Source organism: Acanthochromis polyacanthus, chromosome 1 (assembly GCF_021347895.1).
Source record: "Acanthochromis polyacanthus isolate Apoly-LR-REF ecotype Palm Island chromosome 1, KAUST_Apoly_ChrSc, whole genome shotgun sequence".
In the NCBI taxonomy this organism is placed as follows: Eukaryota; Metazoa; Chordata; class Actinopteri; family Pomacentridae; genus Acanthochromis; species Acanthochromis polyacanthus.
Window position 1 is genome coordinate 60,033,551 of NC_067113.1, and position 22,152 is coordinate 60,055,702.

Genomic DNA, 22,152 nt, shown 5'->3' on the forward strand with positions numbered 1-22,152 from the left:
GATATTTCTATGAATCAATATTTAATTTGTTTTTCTAAAATCTTGGTGATGGTCGGTACTAGTATATTGTGATACCCAAACAAAATATTTAAATACATTTGTGATCTGCTTAGAATCAGCACCGTGCAAGAAAATAAAACAAACTGCATTTGTGAACACGTTGATCCAAGAAAATGTTGAGATTTATCTTTGATGTGGCAGGAGTCTCACCAGCAACCACATCAGAATATTCATGTAAACCCTGCAATGATTCCAGTAAAACATGATTATGTGGCTTTAAAATTCCAGGAACACTTGTGTTTGGTAAGAAGCTGTATCAGTATATTCCACCATATATTTAGAGTCCTCTTTGGAAGAAAAACTTCACATTCAAGCTGATTCTGATACAGAAAGCACAGCTGGTTGCTACTAGCTGACTGCTGTTTGCATCCACTGCTTCTTTGGATTTAGGAGACTCAGCTGAGAAGAGCATAAACAGTGACAAACTGTTACTACCCCAAGAAGTCCAGCGTGTCTCTGACACCGCTAATGTGGTCTGAATTGGAAGCCACACACTGAAAATCCAATTCTGCTCAGGAGCAGAGAACAATGAGCGAGTTTTGAGAGCACTCTGAGCAGCTGGGGGAATTAACTGAGTTACTAATCGATACCCACAAAATGCTGCACATGATGATCATTTTATGCTTGGAGACCGCAGTAATGGCAGTCAGTGCCTCTTAGAGCAGTAGAGTGCTGAAAACATCCTCAAAGCCAGATGCTAAAACCTCAGTGTGGTGTGCAGATACAGTTACAGCAGCTAGGTGGAGTAAGAGTAACACTGGACTGTACGGAGAAGGTGGCAGGGTGTCTTCAGAGTTACACTGAATCCATCATGTGCTGCACAGCTGAACTAATTAAACTGAGTTTAAAAAAAAAAACAAAAAAAAACTGTGTGCACAAAGGCAGGAAGATGCAAAGGCTGTCTTTGTATCCATAAAACTTGACTACAGTAATGGACTGCATACAGCAGAGTCCAAAAATGTGACACCACATAGACAAATACCAGCAATTATGATGTGGAAAATGAAGAGAAATATTTAAGATTGAGGATGCAATTTCTGGAGCGAAATGAATTGTCCACCACTGATCACCATGTGGCTTTGTTTGCATTCTTGACATGCTGTTTGAAAAATAATAAGCAATATCTTAAAAACTAGAAGAGCCCTCAGTAGATGGCAGAACCACGCCCATGCATGATACTCTGTATCAGTTTTGATCACCCTACGTATCTCCCTTCCTACTTGATCTGCTGACCTGTAACTCCACAACTGAGCAGGGGACCTTAGATTGATCTTCAGTGCCAAGTTTGATCATCCTGACTTCAGCACTTGCAGAGATATCTGACCGGACATACCCACACACACACATACATAAGCAATAAGCAATGCCAGCATCAGTTCTGAGGATTGTCTCTGATCTCTGGGGATATATTGTACCTGGGTCAGACTTAGACTACAGATCAATATGGAGACAAGTAGTCTGCTTCGTCATGGCAGAATAAACAATAGCTAATCTCCTGCAGCGTCTGCCTGTCTAAGGTCATTCTGACCTTACAAAGGGGAAAGAGTCATTTTTCCTTCACATTTGCATGTAACATTCAATCATGACTGAGGCAAAAGTATAAGAACAGCCTCCATACATCAGCAGAGATTCTTAAATTGGGCTTAAATAAAGCGAATGCACAAAAAAATTAGGTAAATAACTGTCGTAGTTTCTCTGATGTCTGTGAAGTGCAGGTGGAGAAGAAACGTCTGTTGACACTGACTTTCTTAATAAGTTTTTATTGAAAGAAAGAACAACATCGATACGGACAGAAGTTCCCTGGAAGGAGCCCACCAATTCATTCCTTCTCAAGTATTGAGTACAAACATGTTTTAATTTCACCCCTGTGTGTTACCCCACTCTCTCCAACAGCTTCATTGTGCACTGTCATAATGTTCTTATTGCCCTCTTTTTTCAAAAATAAACATGGTATTGAAAGTGTGACGTATTTTACTCCTCCTAAAACAGCGCACACGTCCTGTTCCTCTTTAGCTGTTATTTCCTGTAGCCGTCTGATAGATGTCAGTGCGATTCAAAAACAACAGTTTTTGTGCGTTAGCTTGTTGCTGATCTATCCACTGCAGTATGGGCAGCGTGGTGGAGGCGCTGCTGTGGGCCTGGGTGTTCCTGGACTCAGGTGTGTCCTCAGGCTCACTGCCCGACATCACTGATGGGAAGTTCATTGAAGAGTGTGTGAGGGAACACAACTGGGCGCGGTCCTCAGTCAGTCCAGCTGCAAGCAACATGCTCTACATGGTAGGCACAGCTGACTCTTGGATTTCTCACCTTTTATCTTAATATTAGTCAGTGGCAGGGTTGCATTTTGGTAAAATAACCTCCAAACACCACATGGGGGGAACAAATCTAATACAGAAGGACTTCATCATTATCAAACCTTAAAAAGATGCTATAGCTCCAGTTGTCCTGATATTTAACACTATTCTTTAGTCATGGAGTGACTTAGAGCAACACTGTAGCAGCTTAAGACTAGAACGTTGCTGGTTGTATTCCTGGAAACTAGGAAATAAGTGCTACTGAAGACTCTGCTAACAAACAGCGTGTCTGTTCAGTGAAGTAGACGATTAAAGAGTCAGATCACCCAAATAAGCAAACAACTTCATAATTTACCTCTAATAGACAGATACTGCTAGATATGAGTGGATTCACTTGTTCAGGTTTTGAAGAAACTGTCTCTGTGGCTTCATACACACTAATGCATTTTAATTGTAAAATGGTGTGTGAAAACTTAATAAATCTCTGTCCAGATGATTTTTTTCATCACTGTGTCAGAAATAATATCAAAAACACAGATGAAAATGCACATTTACCTACACTGTGCTGGTGTAACGTGTCTGTGTTAACTTCTTCAAACGTCTTCATTTCTGTCTCTCAAGATCCTCGAGTTGTTAAAATAAAACACATTCCAGAAGTCTCAGTTTTAGGCAACCTAAAACGCCAGAGTACAGTAAATTTCAGCAGTAATCCTTTATAAAACAAGGAAAGAACTCAGAGAGCACAGTACTCTGCCAAGGCTGCTCAGTTGTTGAATGATTTCCGACGGATGAAATAAAAAATGACCTTGTGCTGAGCGCAGTCATGTGTTCTGCATGTGTATATTATGTTAAGATACCAAATCGCGGAACCTAAATATGTAGCAGACGGCAGGAATTGATGGGACTCAGAAACACCCCCACAATTTAATCAATTTGTTCCTTTTATCATGTCCGCTGGATAAGTCCCGATAAGTCCACAGTAGTGGATTTGTAGTAGGATCACAATCATGTGATCATCAGCAGGCAGCTGATGTATTCTTCACTTGTCATAGTTATAGAGACGCCACGCCACTATCTCATAAAACAGAAATCTTTAACAAATCCATGGATCCAGACTATAAGCCACATCACTGCCAAAGTCTAATCACTTGGTCCTTGAGTCATTTCTGACCGTCAGTGAAAATTTCATCCAAATCCAGTTGTCTGTTTTTGAATAATGCTGCGAACAGACAGACAGACAAACCGACGCCGATTGTCACATAACTCTGCTGTGGAGGAGTAATAACAACATATTAGTGTAGATACAGATTTCTGCTTTTACCTTAAAATGCTTATTGTCTCAGCATATATAATGCAAAACTGTGCTGCAAGCTAATATCTTGATTTTTTGCAAATTTTGCTTTTTCTAATCTCACCTTCTCTAACTGTTTACTAATGAATAATCCTGAGAGCACAATGCTAAGGCAAAACATATTGCACGTTGCGTACAAAGCAAAGCAAACCTCACAGCTAGCAATGCAAGTTGGCGTTACTTTGTTAAGACAGGTTGGGTATTTAACCGTTTCTCTGGAGAAGGAAATCTGCACGGAACGTATTATCACGCTTGAATTTGTTTTATGGCTCTTGCCCAGGTTGTTTTCTCCTGACTAGACCCTTGCTTGTGTTGCATCGACTCTCAGATTAACGCCACTTTTTCATTCTACTTCAATACTTTCATGTAAAACCGTGGTCCATTTCTAATAAAGATGAACTGACACATCAACAGAGGGAGTCTGCTGCTTCATATTTTCTGTATCTGCCTATCTAGACATGGGATGAGGGCCTGGCCATCACTGCCAGAGCATGGGCAAGGAACTGTGTGTTTAAGCACAACATCCACCTCGGTGATGCCCGACGTGTGCACCCTACCTACCCCTCTGTAGGAGAAAACATATGGGCAGGCTACCCACCGTCATCGTTTAACGTAACAAGTGCCATACAAAGATGGGTGAATGAAAAGCTACACTATGTCTACCAAAAGAACACCTGCACAAAAGTCTGCGGCCATTACACACAGGTACTATTTTTACTATTACTGAAAATGTCCTCAGTCTTTAAGAGATGAGAGCCAGTTAAAAGGAATTGCTGGAGCATGTTTTGTTATCTGGTCAGTGTTTCATACTGTAACTAACCTTATTGTTGTTTCCAGGTTGTGTGGGCAACTAGCTACAAGGTCGGTTGTGCTGTGCAGCGGTGCCCAAAAGGAGTCACTCACTTTAGCAATAAAGACGGGGCTGTTTTTGTGTGCAACTACGCCATATCGTAAGTGAAATACTTCTACAAATCGCACTGATATCAACTCTGCTTTCACATGGGTATTTGTGTATATTTCTGACTGATATCGGATCATTGTGGTTGGTTTAAAGGTTAGGCAAGGTGACATGGTTTCCTGTGGAGAGAAGTGTGTGTGTGGGGGGGGATACAGAGAAGCAGGAAGTGGCCTACTGTTGTGTGCATTAACCACAACCGCCTAGCAAGTGCAGTACAGTGAATGCATGAGTTGGAGTAGAGACAAAGAGAGAGAGAAAGTAAACTGTGCAAACCAGGCACTGACTGGGTTCAGATGTCTTCATTAAGTTAACATTTCCAAGCTGGACTCTTATACACTACTGTTCAACTGTTTGGGGTCACTTAGAAATGTCCTCATTTTTGAAAGAAAAGATTTTTTTTCAATGAAGATAGCATTAAATTAATCAGAAATCCAGTCTAGACATTGTTAATTTGGTAAATGATTATTCTAGCTGGAAACGGCTGATCTTTAATGGAATACCTCCATAGGGGTACAGAGGAACATTTCCAGCAACCATCACTCCTCTGTTCTAATGCTACATTGTGTTAGCTAATGTGTTAACTGATGATTAGAAAACCCTTGTGCAGTCATGTTTGAACATGAATAAAAGTGTGAGTTTTCATGGAAAATGTGAAATTGTCTGGGTGACCCCAAACTTTTGAATGATAGTGTACTTTGGTGGGTGAATTTGAAATGTCTCAAACATGGTAATTTGTGCATATATATATATATATATATAGAAAAGTATCCTAAATACATCAGTAGAAGGCAGCTGGACTTTTAGCCTTCATCTAAGAGGCTTCTTCAGTTCTAACCGACTGTCAGGTATTTATTCTCACTCCCAAATCACATGCCTCATGGCCCGTTAACTACCCAAGACTCATGACTCGAGGTGTGAATGCTTGTGAAACTGCCGAGAGAGGGATCTCAGTGCTGTTGTTGTAAGTACCTGATAAATGATGTAGCAGACCTCCTCCTCTGTTTAGAGACGGCTGTTCTATTCTTTAGTCATTCTTCTCCCGGCAGCATCACAACCATTCACACTTCCCAGGGCCAAAAGAAACCCAGCTGCCTCCTGCTGAAGCACTTAGGATTACCATGGCCTGGATAAGTGAGAATCTACACATGTACCAGACATGATTTATACAACATTTGACTGCGATTATCGCCCGCCATCTCCTCAGCTACAATTTTTGAAAAGTTTTCAAACTGGTTGATGGTCCTTCTCCCTTGCTACTCTGCCAAAATGGTGACCATTGAGGGTGAGCAGCGTCCAGGGTTTCACACTCGACTTTTTGACACACTGCATGCTGCTATAACAGTCAGTATAAGAACACTTATGTATTCAAAAAGCAAATGAGAGCACAGAAGAAGATCGTTTGAAGCATTATTTTTCATGCTAATCATACTAAACTGTTACACATAATACATTTTCTTCCATGATATTTTTCCTATGAGTGTGACTATAATACTTGTACAGCCTGTCTTCATGCCTCTGTGTAGCCAAATGCAATGCAAAATAAAAAGCTGTAAAGTTGTCATCACAGATCACAGACTCAAGCCTCACATGATGCACAGCAACAACATGGGTGATTTGGGAGGATAAATACGTGGGACTCCCTGCCAGTCAGTTAGAACTGAGGAAGCTTGTTGGATGAAGGTGAATCTGATTTAAAAACCAAAAGCACTGAGGTTTACTCTGAATTGGAGAATCTACACAGAAACATTCCCAATTAACTTTTTAGGTAAAAAAGAATTGCCTATCTAATATATGCTACCAGTAAAAAAATGAATGAAATGAGCAAACCTAACAAAAAAGGATCAGAAAATAAGGTAAAAGAGCAGTAAGTACAGGGAGCAAGATGAGTGTGTTTCCCTGCTATTTGCTCAAAAATAGAGAAAAGTAAAACAACGCTAGCTCTATCCTTTAAGCTTCAGATTTTAGATCATGTGAGAGCAAACAGTGGGACAGAAAAGAAAGTCGGAAACATAGATGACTCCAGAATGACAAAACTCTTACTCCGTACAATGTGGAAAAGTAATCTAACTTGGACGATGCCTCCTTTTGCAGTGGTAATATGAGAGGAAGCTGGCCATATGAGTCTAAAGGAACAGCCTGCTCAGGATGTGAAGGCACATGTGAGGGAGGTCTCTGCCGTGAGTATCTAGTCTCTCAGTGATTTTCTTATACATCACTGAAATGTTTGCTTATGTTCAGTTAAACCATATTTTGGTTTATTTTCTTACTTGTGTGATATTCAAGACGAGCTATGACTAATTTTAGGAAGCTACGGCTAAAAAAGCTGGAGTTCAGAGTCAACACTGTTGGAAGCATTGACTTTAATGATCCAGTTTAGAAAATACAAGAAGACAGAATGTCTGTTCAAGGAGACGACAAGAAGAGCTGAAAGAATCTGGCATTTCTGCAAATTTCAATGTGCCCTACTGTCTTTGCAGGTAGCCCTGAACGAGATTCACAGAAAAGTAAGTAAGCTGGAGACTAATTATGATTTGAAGATTGAAATGAAGTTTAAGTGGGTGTTAAAATCCAAACACACACTTACATTCACCAGCCATTCTATTAGGTACGCCTGTTCAATTGCTTATTAACACAATCACATGGCAACAACTCAACCCAAACAGATTGGTCTGAGTATTTGAGAAACTGCTGATCTACTGGGATTTTCATGCACAACCACGTCTGTGGTTTACAGAGAATGGTCTAAAAATGAGAAAATATCCAGTGAACAGCAGCTGTTTGGACGAAAATCCGTTGTTGATGTGAGAGGTCAGAGGATAATGGGCAGACTGGTTGGAGATGATAGAAAGACAACAGTAACTCAAATAACCACTGGTTACAACCAAAGAACGCAGAAAACCATCTCTGAACACACAACACGTCCAACCTTGGAGAAGATGGACTACAGCAGCAGCAGACCACTCCTGTCAGCTAAGAACAGGAAACTGAGGCTACAATTCACACAGGATCACCAAAACTGGAAAACAGAAGATTGGAAAAATGTTGCATCTCCATTTCAGATGCGACATGCTACTTCCAGCAGGATAATGCTCCATGTCACAAAGCTCAGATCATCTCAAAGTGGTTTCTTGAACATGACAATGACCAATGGCCTCTACAGTCACCAGATCTCAATCCAGTAGAACCTTTGGGATGTGGTGGAACAGGAGATTAGCATCATGGATGCACAGCCGACAAATGTGCAGCAACTGTGTGATGCTATCATGTCGATACGAACCAAAATCTCTGAGGAATGTTTCCAACACCTTGTTGAAAGTATGCCACCATAGACTGTATATATAGTGGACATAGCATCTGGCTCCAAAAATGAAGCCCACCCTGAAGTGTCAAAAACTTGCAATATCACGCCGTCCGCTAGGGTTGGCTCCTAAAAGCTTTTGCTCCATAGACCCCAATTCATCACCGGAAAAAATAAAATTTGATAGACTGATTTTCTACAGCTCAGGGTTTTTTTCCCGTTAGTTTTCATGGTCAAAATGAGAGATCAGGCGGCTGATCTTAAAATAAATCAATACTGAACTTTAAATAAATCCTTAAAGTTGGCAGAGCCAGGGGGCGTGGCTATACTTGATTGACAGTCTTGTCTGGAATGATTGACAGATCCTTTAGGGCAAGGCTTTCAGCAGTCTAGCTTCAGTCTGGCCCGCCCATAGACTGGTCCTGCCCCTAGTTGCTCTCCGGTCCAGCCTGTTTGATAGCGCTTTTTACGTCACTGGCTCCAAAAAATCCAAAATAGTGACCAGGAAGTAGCAAACCAACGGGTGACGTCACGGTTAGTTCACGCCTGTATGCCACAAAGAATTAAGGCAGTTCAGAAGGCAAAAGGGGTCCAACCTTTAACAAGAAAGGAGTACCTAATAAAGTAGCCAGTGAGTGTATAGACATGTAGTAGTTTTGCTGTGTGGTAGTGAAAACGTGAACAATGTAAAACAACAAACTACTATAGAAACCTCTTTTCTTGTTTCCAGGGTACAACTGGAGCCCAGACTGGGATCCTGCTATGACAAACAGTGACTCTGGCTATGGAGTCATTCTGATCGTCAGACCCATTGCCCTCATCATCACCTTCATCGCTGCGTTTGTAGTCCGCTATTTTTACCCTGATGTCTTCTGCTACGAATAAAGCTGCCGTTTCCACCTGAACATGGACAGATTTTCAACAGTGTTTAAAATAAGTTTTACTTGTTTTGTTCATGGCTGTACACAAACTCTGTAAAGTCTACATGCACAGATAAAAACCATAAAATGTAAGTCACACCTGACAATCTGATCTGTAAAAATGTAATTTTGATTCGCTGCCAACTTGGTTTTACACTGCTGGTGCTGCAGCGAATAGAACACAGACCAGAACATGGATTAGTCTATTAGTATTATAGAGTAATGCAGTAATCACGTCTTCCATTTATTTCACTTTGACTTGGCTAAAGGTGATGTCAATTCTTCATAACTCTCGATCATAAAAATATGTTCCTTTTTACTGCAGTAAGCAACAAACAGTCCATTCAGTGCAGAAGAAGAGTCTGATGATGAAGAAAAGATAGTTAAAGATGAGAACCTTAACAACCAACGTCATGATGCCCATTATCACTAATAGTTTTCGGTTTTGTTGAGCCTGCTAGGCGTTGGTGGAGACCAAACCAGAGGTAAAAGGAGAGAAACTAAACAACTATTCAACAGATGGACAGAAACATGATGAATGTTCCTCCTTATTGCTAAGAGTAACTGTTTGCCAACAACTCAACCAAATCAACACTGAGGTGATAATATAGCAGTGCTGTTGATCACCCATAAATGTGGATGAAAGTAAGATTCATGCCATTAAAAAACCTCCTTTAATGTTAGATTTCTATCAGGATGAGTGGTCCTCCTCCTCCTGAACACACATGAATCCTAACAAACAAGAAAAATACATTGATAAATATAAACACTATCCATTCAAAATCTGGACAATAGCTAACAGCGGATGGGAAGGATAAAGTTCTACTGTTCATCTTCAACACACTTGGTCTCCACATAGAGAATACTAAAACAGGAGAATAAAAAAAGGGACGCTTTTCTTGACAGAACAAGTAGAACAAAGATGTCTGGGAGAGTTTGTGATAGAATCATTCATCTTGATCCAAGCACACACACTGTCTGCGTGACATCCTGTGCACTTCCAGTCTTTATCTGTCCGACAGACACGGTAAACGTTCATGGGTGCTTTAGCCTTTGTTTTTGTTCTTTTTCTTTTTGTTGCTGGTGCTGCTGGTGGGGGGAGCTGGGTTCACTGGTGGGGCACCCAGCTTCTTTGTTTTGGCTTTTTTCACTTTCTCCTTGAGGGCTTCGATGTCCAGCTTACCTTCTGTAGGGGCTGAGACAGAAACAGTCGACAGGAGAGGTTAGCCACACTTTCAGATACATCTACTACACTCCCAGATCAGTGCTGGTTTTTGGCTTCTACCTTTTATAGTCTTCTTCATGAAAGGCTTCTCTTTAGGAGGAATGAAAGCTTTGTTCCGCTCCTCTTGCTTCTTGGTTAGAGCGTCTGCTTGTTTGACCTGGGAAAGAGGAATGATGACTGTCACATATTTGTAACTTGTCATGGTGATGAAACTCTTTAGTTTCTTAGTATTTAAAGCTTTGTTTAAGTAGCTGCAATATAACAGAGCTGCCTGCAGTTAGATCAGCTAAACTAGCTGCTTTGCAATTAAACTTTCACTACGGAACTGAGGAAAGGATAGAAATAAACTGTGATGAGACCAGACGAGCTCTGTGGCTGTGATATCTTTCGTGAACTCTCACTGCAGCCAGAAGGGGGAGATGAAGTCGCTCCAGCAGCTCACCTTGATTTCCTCCATCTTCTTTCTCCTTTTCACACTTTCCCGCAGGAAGAATTCTCCAGTGGCCAGCTCCTTATCAACCTACAAATGAAGCGCAGATTGTAGGAATCTGGTTTAAACTACATTAGTTGTAAATGTCTCTACATGCAGACAGGTCTTGATAACCATGCGCAAAAGTTCGAGGAACATTCTACTAGGTTCCAGAAGTTTATCAGATGTGTCAGCATGTGAGAAAATGTCTGAACTCCAGAACCTGAATGCAGGTGTGAAAGGCACGCTGTGTTAAAAAGAATCACCTAAATTTCACATTTTTTTAGAGGCAGAAACTGTAAAAACAGAAAAAACAAATTAGATTAGGAACTTTCTGACAGTTCTAACACTAATCATGTGTGGGTTTGGTCAAAATGAACCAATTCTATTTCTAAAATCATGATATTTAATCAAAACTACTTAATTCCGAATACAAATCATTTGCACTCGATTCTGTAATAAGAGAAAAAAACAGTCTCCTCCACACAACTGAGAGGCCGAGTTTGACTCTGCTTGAACTTTTCAGCTGAAATGCAGACTGTGTTTATCCAAATTAAACTTTGTTCCTTCTTTTATAATGGAAGGGTTAACTGTGTGAAAGTGCAAACTTCTCTCTACTTCTCGTCACAGTTGTGCTGTGTCCATAGAGGGAGTATTTGGTATTTCAGTGAAAAATAAGTCCATAGGGAATACAAGTGTAACAGGAACAAAAAAAAAAAAAAAAACATGCAGAAAAGTTCTTGGAGTTCAGGAGGTTAAGACAGTTAAACAGGAATTAGCATTTAAACAAACGTCTCTGGACCTTGCTCTCTGGCTGTGCAGGAGGGAACGGCGTGTACTCCTTCTTCACACTCTTCTTCTTGGGCTCCTTACGCTTGGAGAGGTTCTTGTGGCGGAAGTTGGGCAGGAAGCGTTCCCAGGACTGCACCCGCAGCTCGGGGTCTTTGGACAGCTCCCGTTTGATCATCAGTGTCTGACGGCCGTGAGAGGAGAAGGTTTTACAGGGTTACACTGGTGATGATGTACATTCGAGCTATATTCCCTGCCTGCAGTAAAATGCTGTTTTATTACTCTACTAAGAAACACAGCGGAGTTATGTGATGATAGCCATTGGTTTGTCTGTCTGTCTGTTAGCAACTTTACTCAAAAACGGACCAACGGATTTGGATGAAATTTTCAGGGAAAGTCAAAAATGACACAAGGACCAAGTGATTAGATTTTGGCTGTGGTGCAGCTTATAGTCTGGATCCACGGATTTGTTAAAGATTTCTGTTATCATTGTGAGCATCACAGCATCACTGTAACTATGACAACAAGTGAACGCTACATCAGCTGCCTGCTGACGATCACATGATAATGATCCCACTACAAATCCACCACTGTGGACTTATCAGGACTTATCCAGTGTGCGCCAATGACGTCGGACCATCGGTCAAATCCGATTTGTGTACCAAAAATCCGGTAAAACTTACTACATTACCAGTCTCATGTCCGGTGTAATTTTTTTCCTGTAAATCACCCTAAAGTCGCCGAGAATCACCAAGGGATAATGCAACATCGGGGGACAGCAATTTTGTATGATGACGTTATGTCACATCATCACGTCATGATTCCCGGCGCGCACAGAGTGATTTCCGGTTACAAGTACACAGGGATGGGATCAGCAAGTTCTGATTCCAGCGGAAAGTCGTTGACGGGGGGTGGGTGGGTGATGTGATGTGTGCGGCGGTGGCGGCGCAGCGACTTCTGGGCCGTTTACAATTGAACGACAGCTTGTTAACGTCGTTACCATCTCGCGGGAGTATCAGCGACAATAAAGTGTTCAAACTTGAAAGGAAATCCGCGGATCCACGGAAAATTCCCATCCCTGAGTACAAATTCAAGTTTCTGCAGGAGCGTGTGAAAGTAGCGCCAAAACGAAGCTGAGAGCTGTTTTTCTGGTCAAATTGGACATGTATGGTGAGTAATTCAATGGTAAAAGTGGATGGTGGTATAGTAGAATGGTGTGGGAGGGTGTAGTGACGGTGACAGTGCATGTAGATGGTAATTTACCAGGTGTATAATGAGAGAGGGTGGATGCTGAGTTAGATTTGGCTGTTGCTATGAGAGTATGGTAGGTTATTTCATGGATTATGGTATTACATACCATAATCCATGGTATGGTATGCATAAAATATTCGGTCCAGTAAAAACTGTTTCGGTCCAGTAAAAAATTACTGTTTACTGGTCCACGGTCCAGTAATAAATTGTGCCCATTCGCGCAGACTGCTTATCCATCAGAAATGATACAGGGAACAGTTGATTAAATTATGGGGGTGCTTGTGAGTCCCATTAATTCACGCCACCCGCTTCACGCGATTCGGTATCAGTACATAACGTACACATACATGACACAGGGCTGTGCTTAGTGCAAGGTCATTTTGTTTGTGGGTACATCTATATTAAATGACAACATTCTATGTTGCCGTGACTTCTGATCATCAATAACTAATAATTAACTGTTGCATTTCTAAAAAAAAAATGTAATTTCTGACTATGCCTTATGGAGAAATGAACCTTCTTGGCTGATAATTGTGTCCTTTGAGTGCTTTTCTAGTACCACTGTGTTTAAATCACTTTTATTAGTGGTAATGGTTAGACTTTATGGTTAGCTAAGGCTGTTTAAGTTTAACTGGAGGTTTAATGTTATGGCTGTAGCCGCCTCACACAGAACCACAAGAGGTTGTGGCTGCAGATATCTGGCAAGCTCACGTTTTGTAACTCTGTATACACACATTTCTTTTTTATTGGCAAACTTGTTCCTGTTTTTGGTACGAAGATTACATCACTTAAGGACATACATGAGACTTCACACAGCTCCCTCTGCAGACAACGTATGCACAAAATGACCGTTCTGCTTTAATGTTTTAACAGCAACATAATGGTACTTATTCAGTTCATTGCTTCAGGTGTGCTGAAATGGAGTGTTGCATCGCTATGGCTGATTTACTGCACCACTGCTCTGTTAAGCTACAGATGACACCACTGATCACACGAACAAAACACTTCCTGCATGTCAGTATGATAACATCTTACTCTGAATGGAATGGTAGACGCTTGTGGTCAAATAACTGCAGGAGACACAGGAAATGCTGACAGTGTTATTGATGCTATCCAGACTTATCTGAGTAAATTTTATCTCGACTCCTTTTCAGAACTTCTTGTCGACTGTTGAATGGATACAGTGGTTTGTTATTACACCTCTGCCACATCATGATAAAGGAGAGAAAACAGTGAGGGCTGATAACAATGAACTTGGGCATTAAAAAAAAAATCAGACGGTGTTATGTAGGGCTGCAGCTATCGATTGTTTTAGTAACCAAGTATTCTATTGAATATTCTGGGGATTAATTGAGTAATCGGATTCTGCGCTGGTCATTACAGCATCAAAAGAGGAAGTGAGTGCGCTGTACAACATAAATAACCATTTTGATGGAACATGAGTGAACATCTGCAGTGTGCTGTACATATATAGTATAGTACAGGGGTATTATACATACACAGTATAGTAAAGGAGTATTATACATATATAGTATAGTACAGGGGTACCTGCAACCAATCTCTACAGCTCAGTGCAGTTTGTGGGGCAGATTCAGTCTCTCGTGATTCAGCTGTGGCTCCTGCATGTCTTAAATGTATAACAGCAGCTTCATAAAGCTCTTTCATTAACACGATTCAACCAGCAAAACTATAGAGCTAATAGACAGACAGTTGCTTTGAGCACAATTAGTTCTGCAGAACATCTGTTCCTTTTTCATGCCCTCAGCTCCAGGTTGAGCCAGCCTCGGCGTACAAACCCAGAGAGACTTTCTCAGTCAGGAGGTCAAGAACAAGGATGGAAAACATCTTCATTGGGCATGAATGTCACAGTCTGTCTACTATTATTGTTTTTAAACTGTGGCCACATTTCTGTCAGCAGAACTCACCTTGATGTTGTAGATGGGGTGGATGTTCTTCATCGTGTCCATCACCACTTTACGCACCTGAACAACAGAGGAAGACACGACAAAAACTGTTATTTGAGTATTCAGGCACACACACACACACACATTGCACGCTAGTTCTGCTGTGGTGTGTTTTGAGCTGTGATCCGGTGCATCTCCGCGGAGTGGTTAGCAGCTCATTTGCATAAAGTAGACTCTACTTCTACTTTATGCAAATGTGATGCCGTGAGCAGAGGTCTGACATGGTGAAACGTTCATCAAACGTCTAAACTAGCCGTCGTTGAACTGAAATGGGGACAGAGTCAGCAGCTTATTTCCTGCCTCAAATGCTTTCAGTAATATTTGCTGCTGAACTGTTTTCATAACAAAAGAGAAAGTTTGCTGCCGAGCCGCCATGTTGGTCTGACAAATCTGCCACACTGAAGCTAAAGCGCTGTCATGTGACTTGCTAGTGACCCGCAGGCAACCTGCTCACGAAACGGCCGATTTTCAGATGCGATGCGTTTCCATGCGAGAAAAACGGATCCTGTGGATACAGAACATCAATCCGTCAGCAGCTGCAGAGCTTGTTGAGGCTGAGAAAAGATGAATGTAACATTAAGATAAGATAAACTTTATTTATCCCAGTGGGGAAATTTAACCGATACAGCAGCTCCAAGAAGAAAAAAATTGTATAAAGGCCGTGCAGAATAAATTAGAAACACACTGTGCAAAAACGCAGAGATTACTGTTGTGAAATGAGTCTTTATGAAAAAAAAATCAGCCTTATAAAAAACTAAATATTGAAATGAAAAATAATTTGAAAAACAAATCAAGCCCTTAAACTTCTGAAAATAATGAATCTTTCTAAGAAAATTCTTGAAAAATATTTGTACTTGTACACAATATACAATTAATTCATGTGTTCCCCCCCCCCCCCCCCCCTTTCTACTGTTTATTTATTCATAAATAAAGTTCTGTTGTTGGTTGTAAACTTATTTTGTTTTCTTGGCTGGGTCCTGCACTGTACTGGAACCACCCAGATTTCCCAGCAGGGCTCATTAGAGTTTCAGCTCACCTCTGCCCAACTTTTGGCAGAGCCTAATTAAACCTGAGGGGAGTCTGTGCTGCACCTCAACAGAACAGCAGACTCAGAGTTTTAGATGTGAGACGTTGCTTTTGCTCCGGGATGTCATAAAGGACAAACACACATTTATTAATCCCGTCACCGTAGACACATTTTCAGGGGAACCATTCATCTTCTGAATTCACTTTTAATGGTGCTTTAATGATTGTTGCCCTCGGATCACCTCTTGAAGATTATTCCTCCAGCCCTTATATTCACCACCAGGCTGCTGTGGACAGAGCGAGCCCCTGTGATGCTCTTACCTCCTTCAGGCCGCTGTAGGGCCCCAGGGCTGACACCGTGTTTCCCTGCACCATCACGTAGCAGTTGGTCAGCAACTCCAACGCCTGAAGAAAAGAAACAGGAAGACAAAATACAGCATGTAAGTCAAGGCTCAAAAGAAAGGATCTGTTAATAATATTGCAAAGATGCACTCATGCTGACGATGAGGCTGATGACAAGCAATGTTGCCACCTAGTGACATTTGTGTCAAAATGCAGTCTACATGTTCAGTGAGCACAAAACTCTGAGGCTTCATTCACACCAATATGAGACACTTCTCTGGCCCAGGAGCAGAAACACTGAACCCTAGAAATTTCAGACATCAACTTGTTTTTAAAATATAACCCCAACCTTTAAAAGGCATTGGTCACATTTCAAACAATACTAAATGCTTCTTTGACGTCCCTTAGTTCTGCTGCTATAGCCCTAGGCTGCTGGGGGATCTCTCTGGATGCACTGAGCCCTTTTCTCATTACCTTTGTGTTTACTCTGTATACATCAGTATTCCATTGCATCCATTTTGTGTCTCCCTGTGTCCTTTCTCTGAGTGTCCCTGGTTCTGATCTGTGGTTGCTGTCCCACCAGCTGGTCTAGTCTCCATCATGTCCACTGTGGGATACTGCTGCTGTCCTTCCTTCAACCCACTGCTTCCAGCTGCCCATTTCCACCAGTCTACTCTGCATCACCCTTACTATACTTGATATGCTCATCTACACACTGTTTGCATCTTACTACCAGCTATATTTGCAGTGTATTTAACGCCAGAACTTTGCACCATAACAGTAAACTATGAATCAATTTCAATCTTAGCTTGTTCTCTCTATCATTTGTGTTTCTCACACTACACATGTATGTCAGTGTGTGTTTTAGGTTTCCTTGTCCCTCTCAATCATCCGGCCAGCAGCACATAGGATCCCCACATGAAGAGCCAGGTTCTGCTCAAGGTTTCTTCCCTTTAAAGTGAGTTTTTCTTGCCACTGTCGTCTTAGAGCTTGCTCCAGGGGTTCAGAAATATGGGCTCTGATAAAGCGTCTTGAGACAACTGAATTGTAATCGGTGCTATAGAAATAAAATTGAATTGAATTGAATTCAGCTGTGAATCACGAACCAGACTGTGTTAGTAGATTTGAAGGTACTGATGATTATTAGGACAAATGAACTTGTTAACAGACACTAGAGGCAATTTAAGGTGGAATCTTTAGGTTACGGCTTCCGTTTTTTCAGTGCTGCTCTGTGAAAGGTGCATTTTGTCATAATATTAAATGTAAATCCATCATGTTACCCTCTCTGTCAATACCCAGGTATGCACATTTTGTCATCCTTTGATTTCAAACTGCAAATTCTCAAAGAAAGACCACCTGAAACAACACTAACCACCACATGCTGAACCTCCAGCTGATTTTATCACTTGTCTACATAGCACACACTTTGTACATTTATTGTACTTCATTTCCACACAAGGTGGTTGGCAGACATTGAAACTGTGATGTAACTCAGTTTTGCATCAGTCTCTGCCTGCAAACTGCTCATTTCAGCAAACTGCATCCATGTGGGAAGACGGAAAGGACTTACAAATAGTTTGTATGTCACAGAGTTTTTTTGGTTTATGCTTAGAATCTAAAAATAGCTTTGCCAGTTTCCTTGTAATATATTTCTAGATCAGGGAGAAAACAATTCTCAAAGCTTTTCACAAAGCCTCATGTGGTCTTTTCCTCCTCTAAGCCACCCTTGAGAACATTTGGTAAATATTTCCAGCATGAACATAACCTAATGCTGGTATATCTGGTGTCTGGATAACGTCCAGAGATCAGTAGACTTCTTTGTTTATTTTAACAGAGGGTCACTATCATGGTTGGAAAGCATTAAAATCTTCTTTGGCTTGTCGAGCTACAATTCCAAACAGTGTAGAAACCATAACAACCTAAGTTTAATAGTATGGGATGCACTGATAATCCCTGAAGAAAGTCTGAGATCTGCTGATTTTTCTTGTTTTGCTTTACCAGCAAAAAGAAGAAAAACTGAATCCCACCAGACCTCCAGGTAAAACACTATAAACAGTAAAAAGCTCCACTCAGTCTCTTATTGACTCTACAGACACTTGCTAGAAAACTCAATCCCAAAGATGTACGACCTGCATGCCTGACAATAAAGACAAATAAAGACAAAAAGGTGCCTCTGAGCTGCTCCCGGACATAAAACGATACAAAACGTGTTGGAAGAAAGCTGAGCTCTGCTGTGGGACTTACTTTCAGGGTGGAGCCTTTGGGGCCAATCAGGCGCTGCCTTCTCTTCACAAACCGTTCTCTGTTCCTCACCATGGTCCCAATTTTGATGATGTCACAGGCCACGTCGTCCTGTAATATCCGCACGGCCTGGAAGCAACAGCGAGAACAAGAGAATCAAACACCACGATGACAGCAGCTCCTCAAAACAATAAGGAACAAATCTAGACCCGGAAAATGCAGCTAAACTTCTCCTTCATCCACGCATTCATCACATCCTGAACTGACAACTGCAACAGCATTCTCTGTGGTTCATCTTCAAAAGTCCTCAATAACCTTCAGTATATCCTGAACTCTGCTGCCAACACATCCATGACTACACCGACCTGACCGCTTTCAAATCACTCATCAAAACCCTGCATGTTCAGAACTGCTTTTAATATACAGTCAAGCCTGAAATCATTCATTCATTTTGACTTAAAGTTATTTTTATTCAACCAGCAAGTTTTTTTTTTGATTGGAAATGACACGGGTGTTTCCCAAAAGATAATAGGATGATGTACAAGAGGCATCATTGTGGAAAAAAAAAAACATATTTCTCAGCTTTTAATTACATTTAAAAGTAACTTCAAGTCAAAATTTGCTGGGCTTCACTGCATAATATTAATTTATTTTTATGATGTCTTTTATGACTCGTTTTCTGATGCTCCTGTGTTTTAATGTTTGCTGTTTTTCTAATTATGTAAAGAGACATTGAGTATTTTCAAAAGCGCTACACAAATAAAACATATTATTTATTAACAGAGCGGAGATCATTACCTGTTCAAACGGGACGCTCCTTGCCAGCAGCTTAATGAGATCTCTGGCTCTAACGATGGCGTACGGGTCAAACGTTTTCTTCGTGGTGCAGACGGTCATGCTGCCCTCAATCAGGTCCAGAGACGGTTTGATGTACTACAAGAAAGGACAAAGTGTTGTACTGCCAGTAGGAATCAGAGAGCATTAAAAGTTGCTGGAAAAAATAAGTTACAGATTTCTGGATAAAAAGCATCTACAGTCTAACTTAAAATGACTAAATCTACACAGGAGGCAAAGTGCCAGCAGCACATTTACACAGCAGAAGCTTCAGTGCTTCATGTGTGTCTACACAGGAGGTGTAGTACTTAGCTACACGTCGCCTGCGTTTGGTGCAGAACCAAACACACAGTCACTGCTCTTGCAGATGAAAAAGAGCAAAAAATAGACTACAAATATGTATAATAAGAGTAAAACCTGCTCACACAGCCTGTCATGACAGATGGATTAGTCAATATGGAAACATGTCAGTTCCATCTGACAAATGCAGGTCAGACAGGAGAAAAGCAGAAAAATTATGTGGACCCTCTGCTTGACAGCAGGAAATAACAAAACAGCATCAAAATGACACCGTAAACCACAGGACCTCAAGACACTGCTGGCATAAAGACAAAAAAAAATCTAAATTCAAGTATGACAATAAAATTTCAGACCTGGAATAAAATTGATCAAAATATATTAAATGTGAAACTAATTTATGTAAAAAATAAAGACTAAAATAAACACTGTCGGGGTCTGTGTTAATAAAATGAGCAATTTCAAGAGATCAGCTAGGCTCTACTATATTATAACGCAGATAATAAAATTTGAAGATTGAAACAATCCTTGAGACAGGAGAATGTCTGGTGTATAGGTGCAGTCAGCACAGCTAAGTCTTCTTGTTTTGTAGTTTATTTTCATGTGTGCAATAATAATAATAATACAAAATCAACAATATAATCATAAATTTACATCAAAATATGTCATATCTAAAAGGAAATGCCATTTTTTAAAATCATAATCACAATTCCAGTGAGTGTCTCTTGCTTTCAAATATAGATACAGAGCATAATATAGGAAATATAAAAGAAACAGCTTAAAAAGATACCAGAGTGAAGGGGCATATGTACAGATGTACACTAAAGTACACAAAAGTTTGGGGTCACCCAAAAAATTTCATGTTTTCCTTGAAAACTCACACTTTTATTCATGTGGTAACATAACCTCACAAGGGTTTTCTAATCATCAATGAGCCTTTCAACACCATTAGCTAACACAATGTAGCATTAGAACACAGGAGTGATGGTTGCTGGAAATGTTCCTCTGTACCCCTATAGAGATATTCCATTAAAAATCAGCTATTTCCAGCTAGAATAGTCATTTACCACATTAACAATGTCTAGACTGGATTTCTGATCCATCTAATGCTATCTTCTTTGAAAAAAAATGCTTTTCTTTCAAAAATAAGGACATTTCTATGTGACCCCAAACATCTGAACGGTAGTGTAGATTAATGCATAACCAATGACATTTCTATTTCTATTTCAATGACATATTGTGTCAAACACGACTGATTTTATGCTTGTTGTTGCAGGAGACAGTTTGTCCAGACTCTTACCTCTTCCCCTAAAGCCTTCTCTACCAGTGGCCAGCACTCTTTCAGGTAGGCTTCCCTGTATTTGGGGAAGAGAGTAGCAAAGCTGCTCTCCTCCAGCAGACCGCGAGGATTGTCATCCTTGGTGAACGCTGGCTCCTTCCATCCATCAGGAACAGTCAGGAGCTCAGATTCATCCACTGCAAGGACACAAGGATCACAATCATAGAAAAATTATAATTTTATCTCTTGACAGCAATCGGTCATTCACTGTGTTCATATAGAGGAAACGGTCACTGCATGTCCACTTAATGTACAATTAAGCACAAAATCATTCATATCCAGAACAAATTTTGAGTTATACTGATTTTTTTTAACTGATGGACAATTAAAACAAACATGTGGCAAAACATGGGAAGAATTGGTGTTAGAGATGTTAATGAAGAATTTGAAACACTTTTACGAGTCATCACCTCAGTCAAACGCTTTTCAAAATTGCTAGTAATCTTTCTGAATCACTCCACTAGGATTTTGTTCCATTCCTCTTTGTGACGATCTCCAGGTCTTTGACGTTGGAAGGCTTTACTGCTGGTTTTTGGATGCTGCTTGTTAGTAGCCAGAACGTGCAGCTCTGTCTCAGTGATTCACTCTTAGCAGCAAATCACGAAGATTACTGGTTTTGACATGATTTGCAAATGACTAGTAACTCCGCTGCACCAGTTGTTCTCTGTTTATGCTAAAGCAGGGTATCTCAAATGTTGAGCTGTATCCTAAAATTACCTTTAAGTGCAATCCATTGTAGCTTTAGGTCAACATGTAGACAGACGTTCTGCAATAGTTCATTTACAAACTGTGGACAATAATGTAAAATGCAGAAACGTGCATCTGCAATGTGTGAATACAGCAAGACAAGAGGACAGCCAGGCTTTCTTGCGTATTTGACAGTTTCTTGATATGTTATCAGTAAATTTACGGTGTCAGTGGTTTGTCTAGTTTGAAATCCAATCGTAGGCACCGAGGGAAAACAATATTTATTAAAATGATGGTCTGTTTACAACACGAGAGCTCACTTGCTAGCTTAAGGCTAACTCATGCGTGCCTCGCAACTGGCAAGTCAACAGACCAGTTAACGAAGAAAACCCGCTCTGCTTCACAGTGAATGTCAGCTGGTGGTCCGATAAAGGTTTTTGACTCTATAGTATCCATAACTCACCTTGGGTTTTAGTCTTTTGGGATTTTTTTCCTGTTTGTGCGTCGCTCACGCCGTCCGCATTGGAGGAGGACGCCATCTTTGAGCAGAAGCGGAAATGACATGTTCTTCTTCGTGTAACTCTAAGGGTTGGTGCTCAAGCTCAGCTACTGCAGCGCTTTACTGCCTCCGCGACAAGCGTTTGCGCTTTTTCTCCTCACAATATTGTTCTTGCTTTTGAAGATAAAAATGTGAATGAAACAAATATTTTTGCGCCCGCAGCAATTTTCAGGACCTCAGTTGTAAAACGACACTTTTAGGAGCAGCGCCACCTATTGATGGGATGATGCTAAGATGCGCAACTCGTG

At 40.8% G+C, this 22,152-nt stretch overlaps 2 protein-coding genes across 2 annotated transcripts; one reads left to right on the forward strand and one right to left on the reverse strand.

Moving 5' to 3' along the window:
• Positions 1-1,797: 1,797 nt before the first annotated feature.
• On the forward strand, positions 1,798-8,855 carry glipr1a (GLI pathogenesis-related 1a). Its single transcript, XM_022215738.2, has 6 exons — positions 1,798-2,337; positions 4,162-4,410; positions 4,543-4,655; positions 6,755-6,840; positions 7,141-7,167; positions 8,692-8,855. Exons 1-6 carry the CDS (start codon positions 2,167-2,169, stop codon positions 8,844-8,846), a joined length of 801 nt encoding a protein of 266 aa, XP_022071430.1. The 5' UTR covers positions 1,798-2,166; the 3' UTR covers positions 8,847-8,855.
• Positions 8,856-9,536: 681 nt separating this feature from the next.
• On the reverse strand, positions 9,537-21,912 carry krr1 (KRR1 small subunit processome component homolog). The gene is made up of 10 exons (XM_022215737.2): positions 21,809-21,912; positions 20,620-20,795; positions 18,987-19,121; positions 18,192-18,317; positions 15,927-16,010; positions 14,541-14,597; positions 11,378-11,548; positions 10,549-10,626; positions 10,167-10,263; positions 9,537-10,076 (listed from the first exon to the last, which is right to left on the reverse strand). Exons 1-10 carry the CDS (start codon positions 21,882-21,884, stop codon positions 9,928-9,930), a joined length of 1,149 nt encoding a protein of 382 aa, XP_022071429.1. The 5' UTR covers positions 21,885-21,912; the 3' UTR covers positions 9,537-9,927.
• Positions 21,913-22,152: the final 240 nt, after the last annotated feature.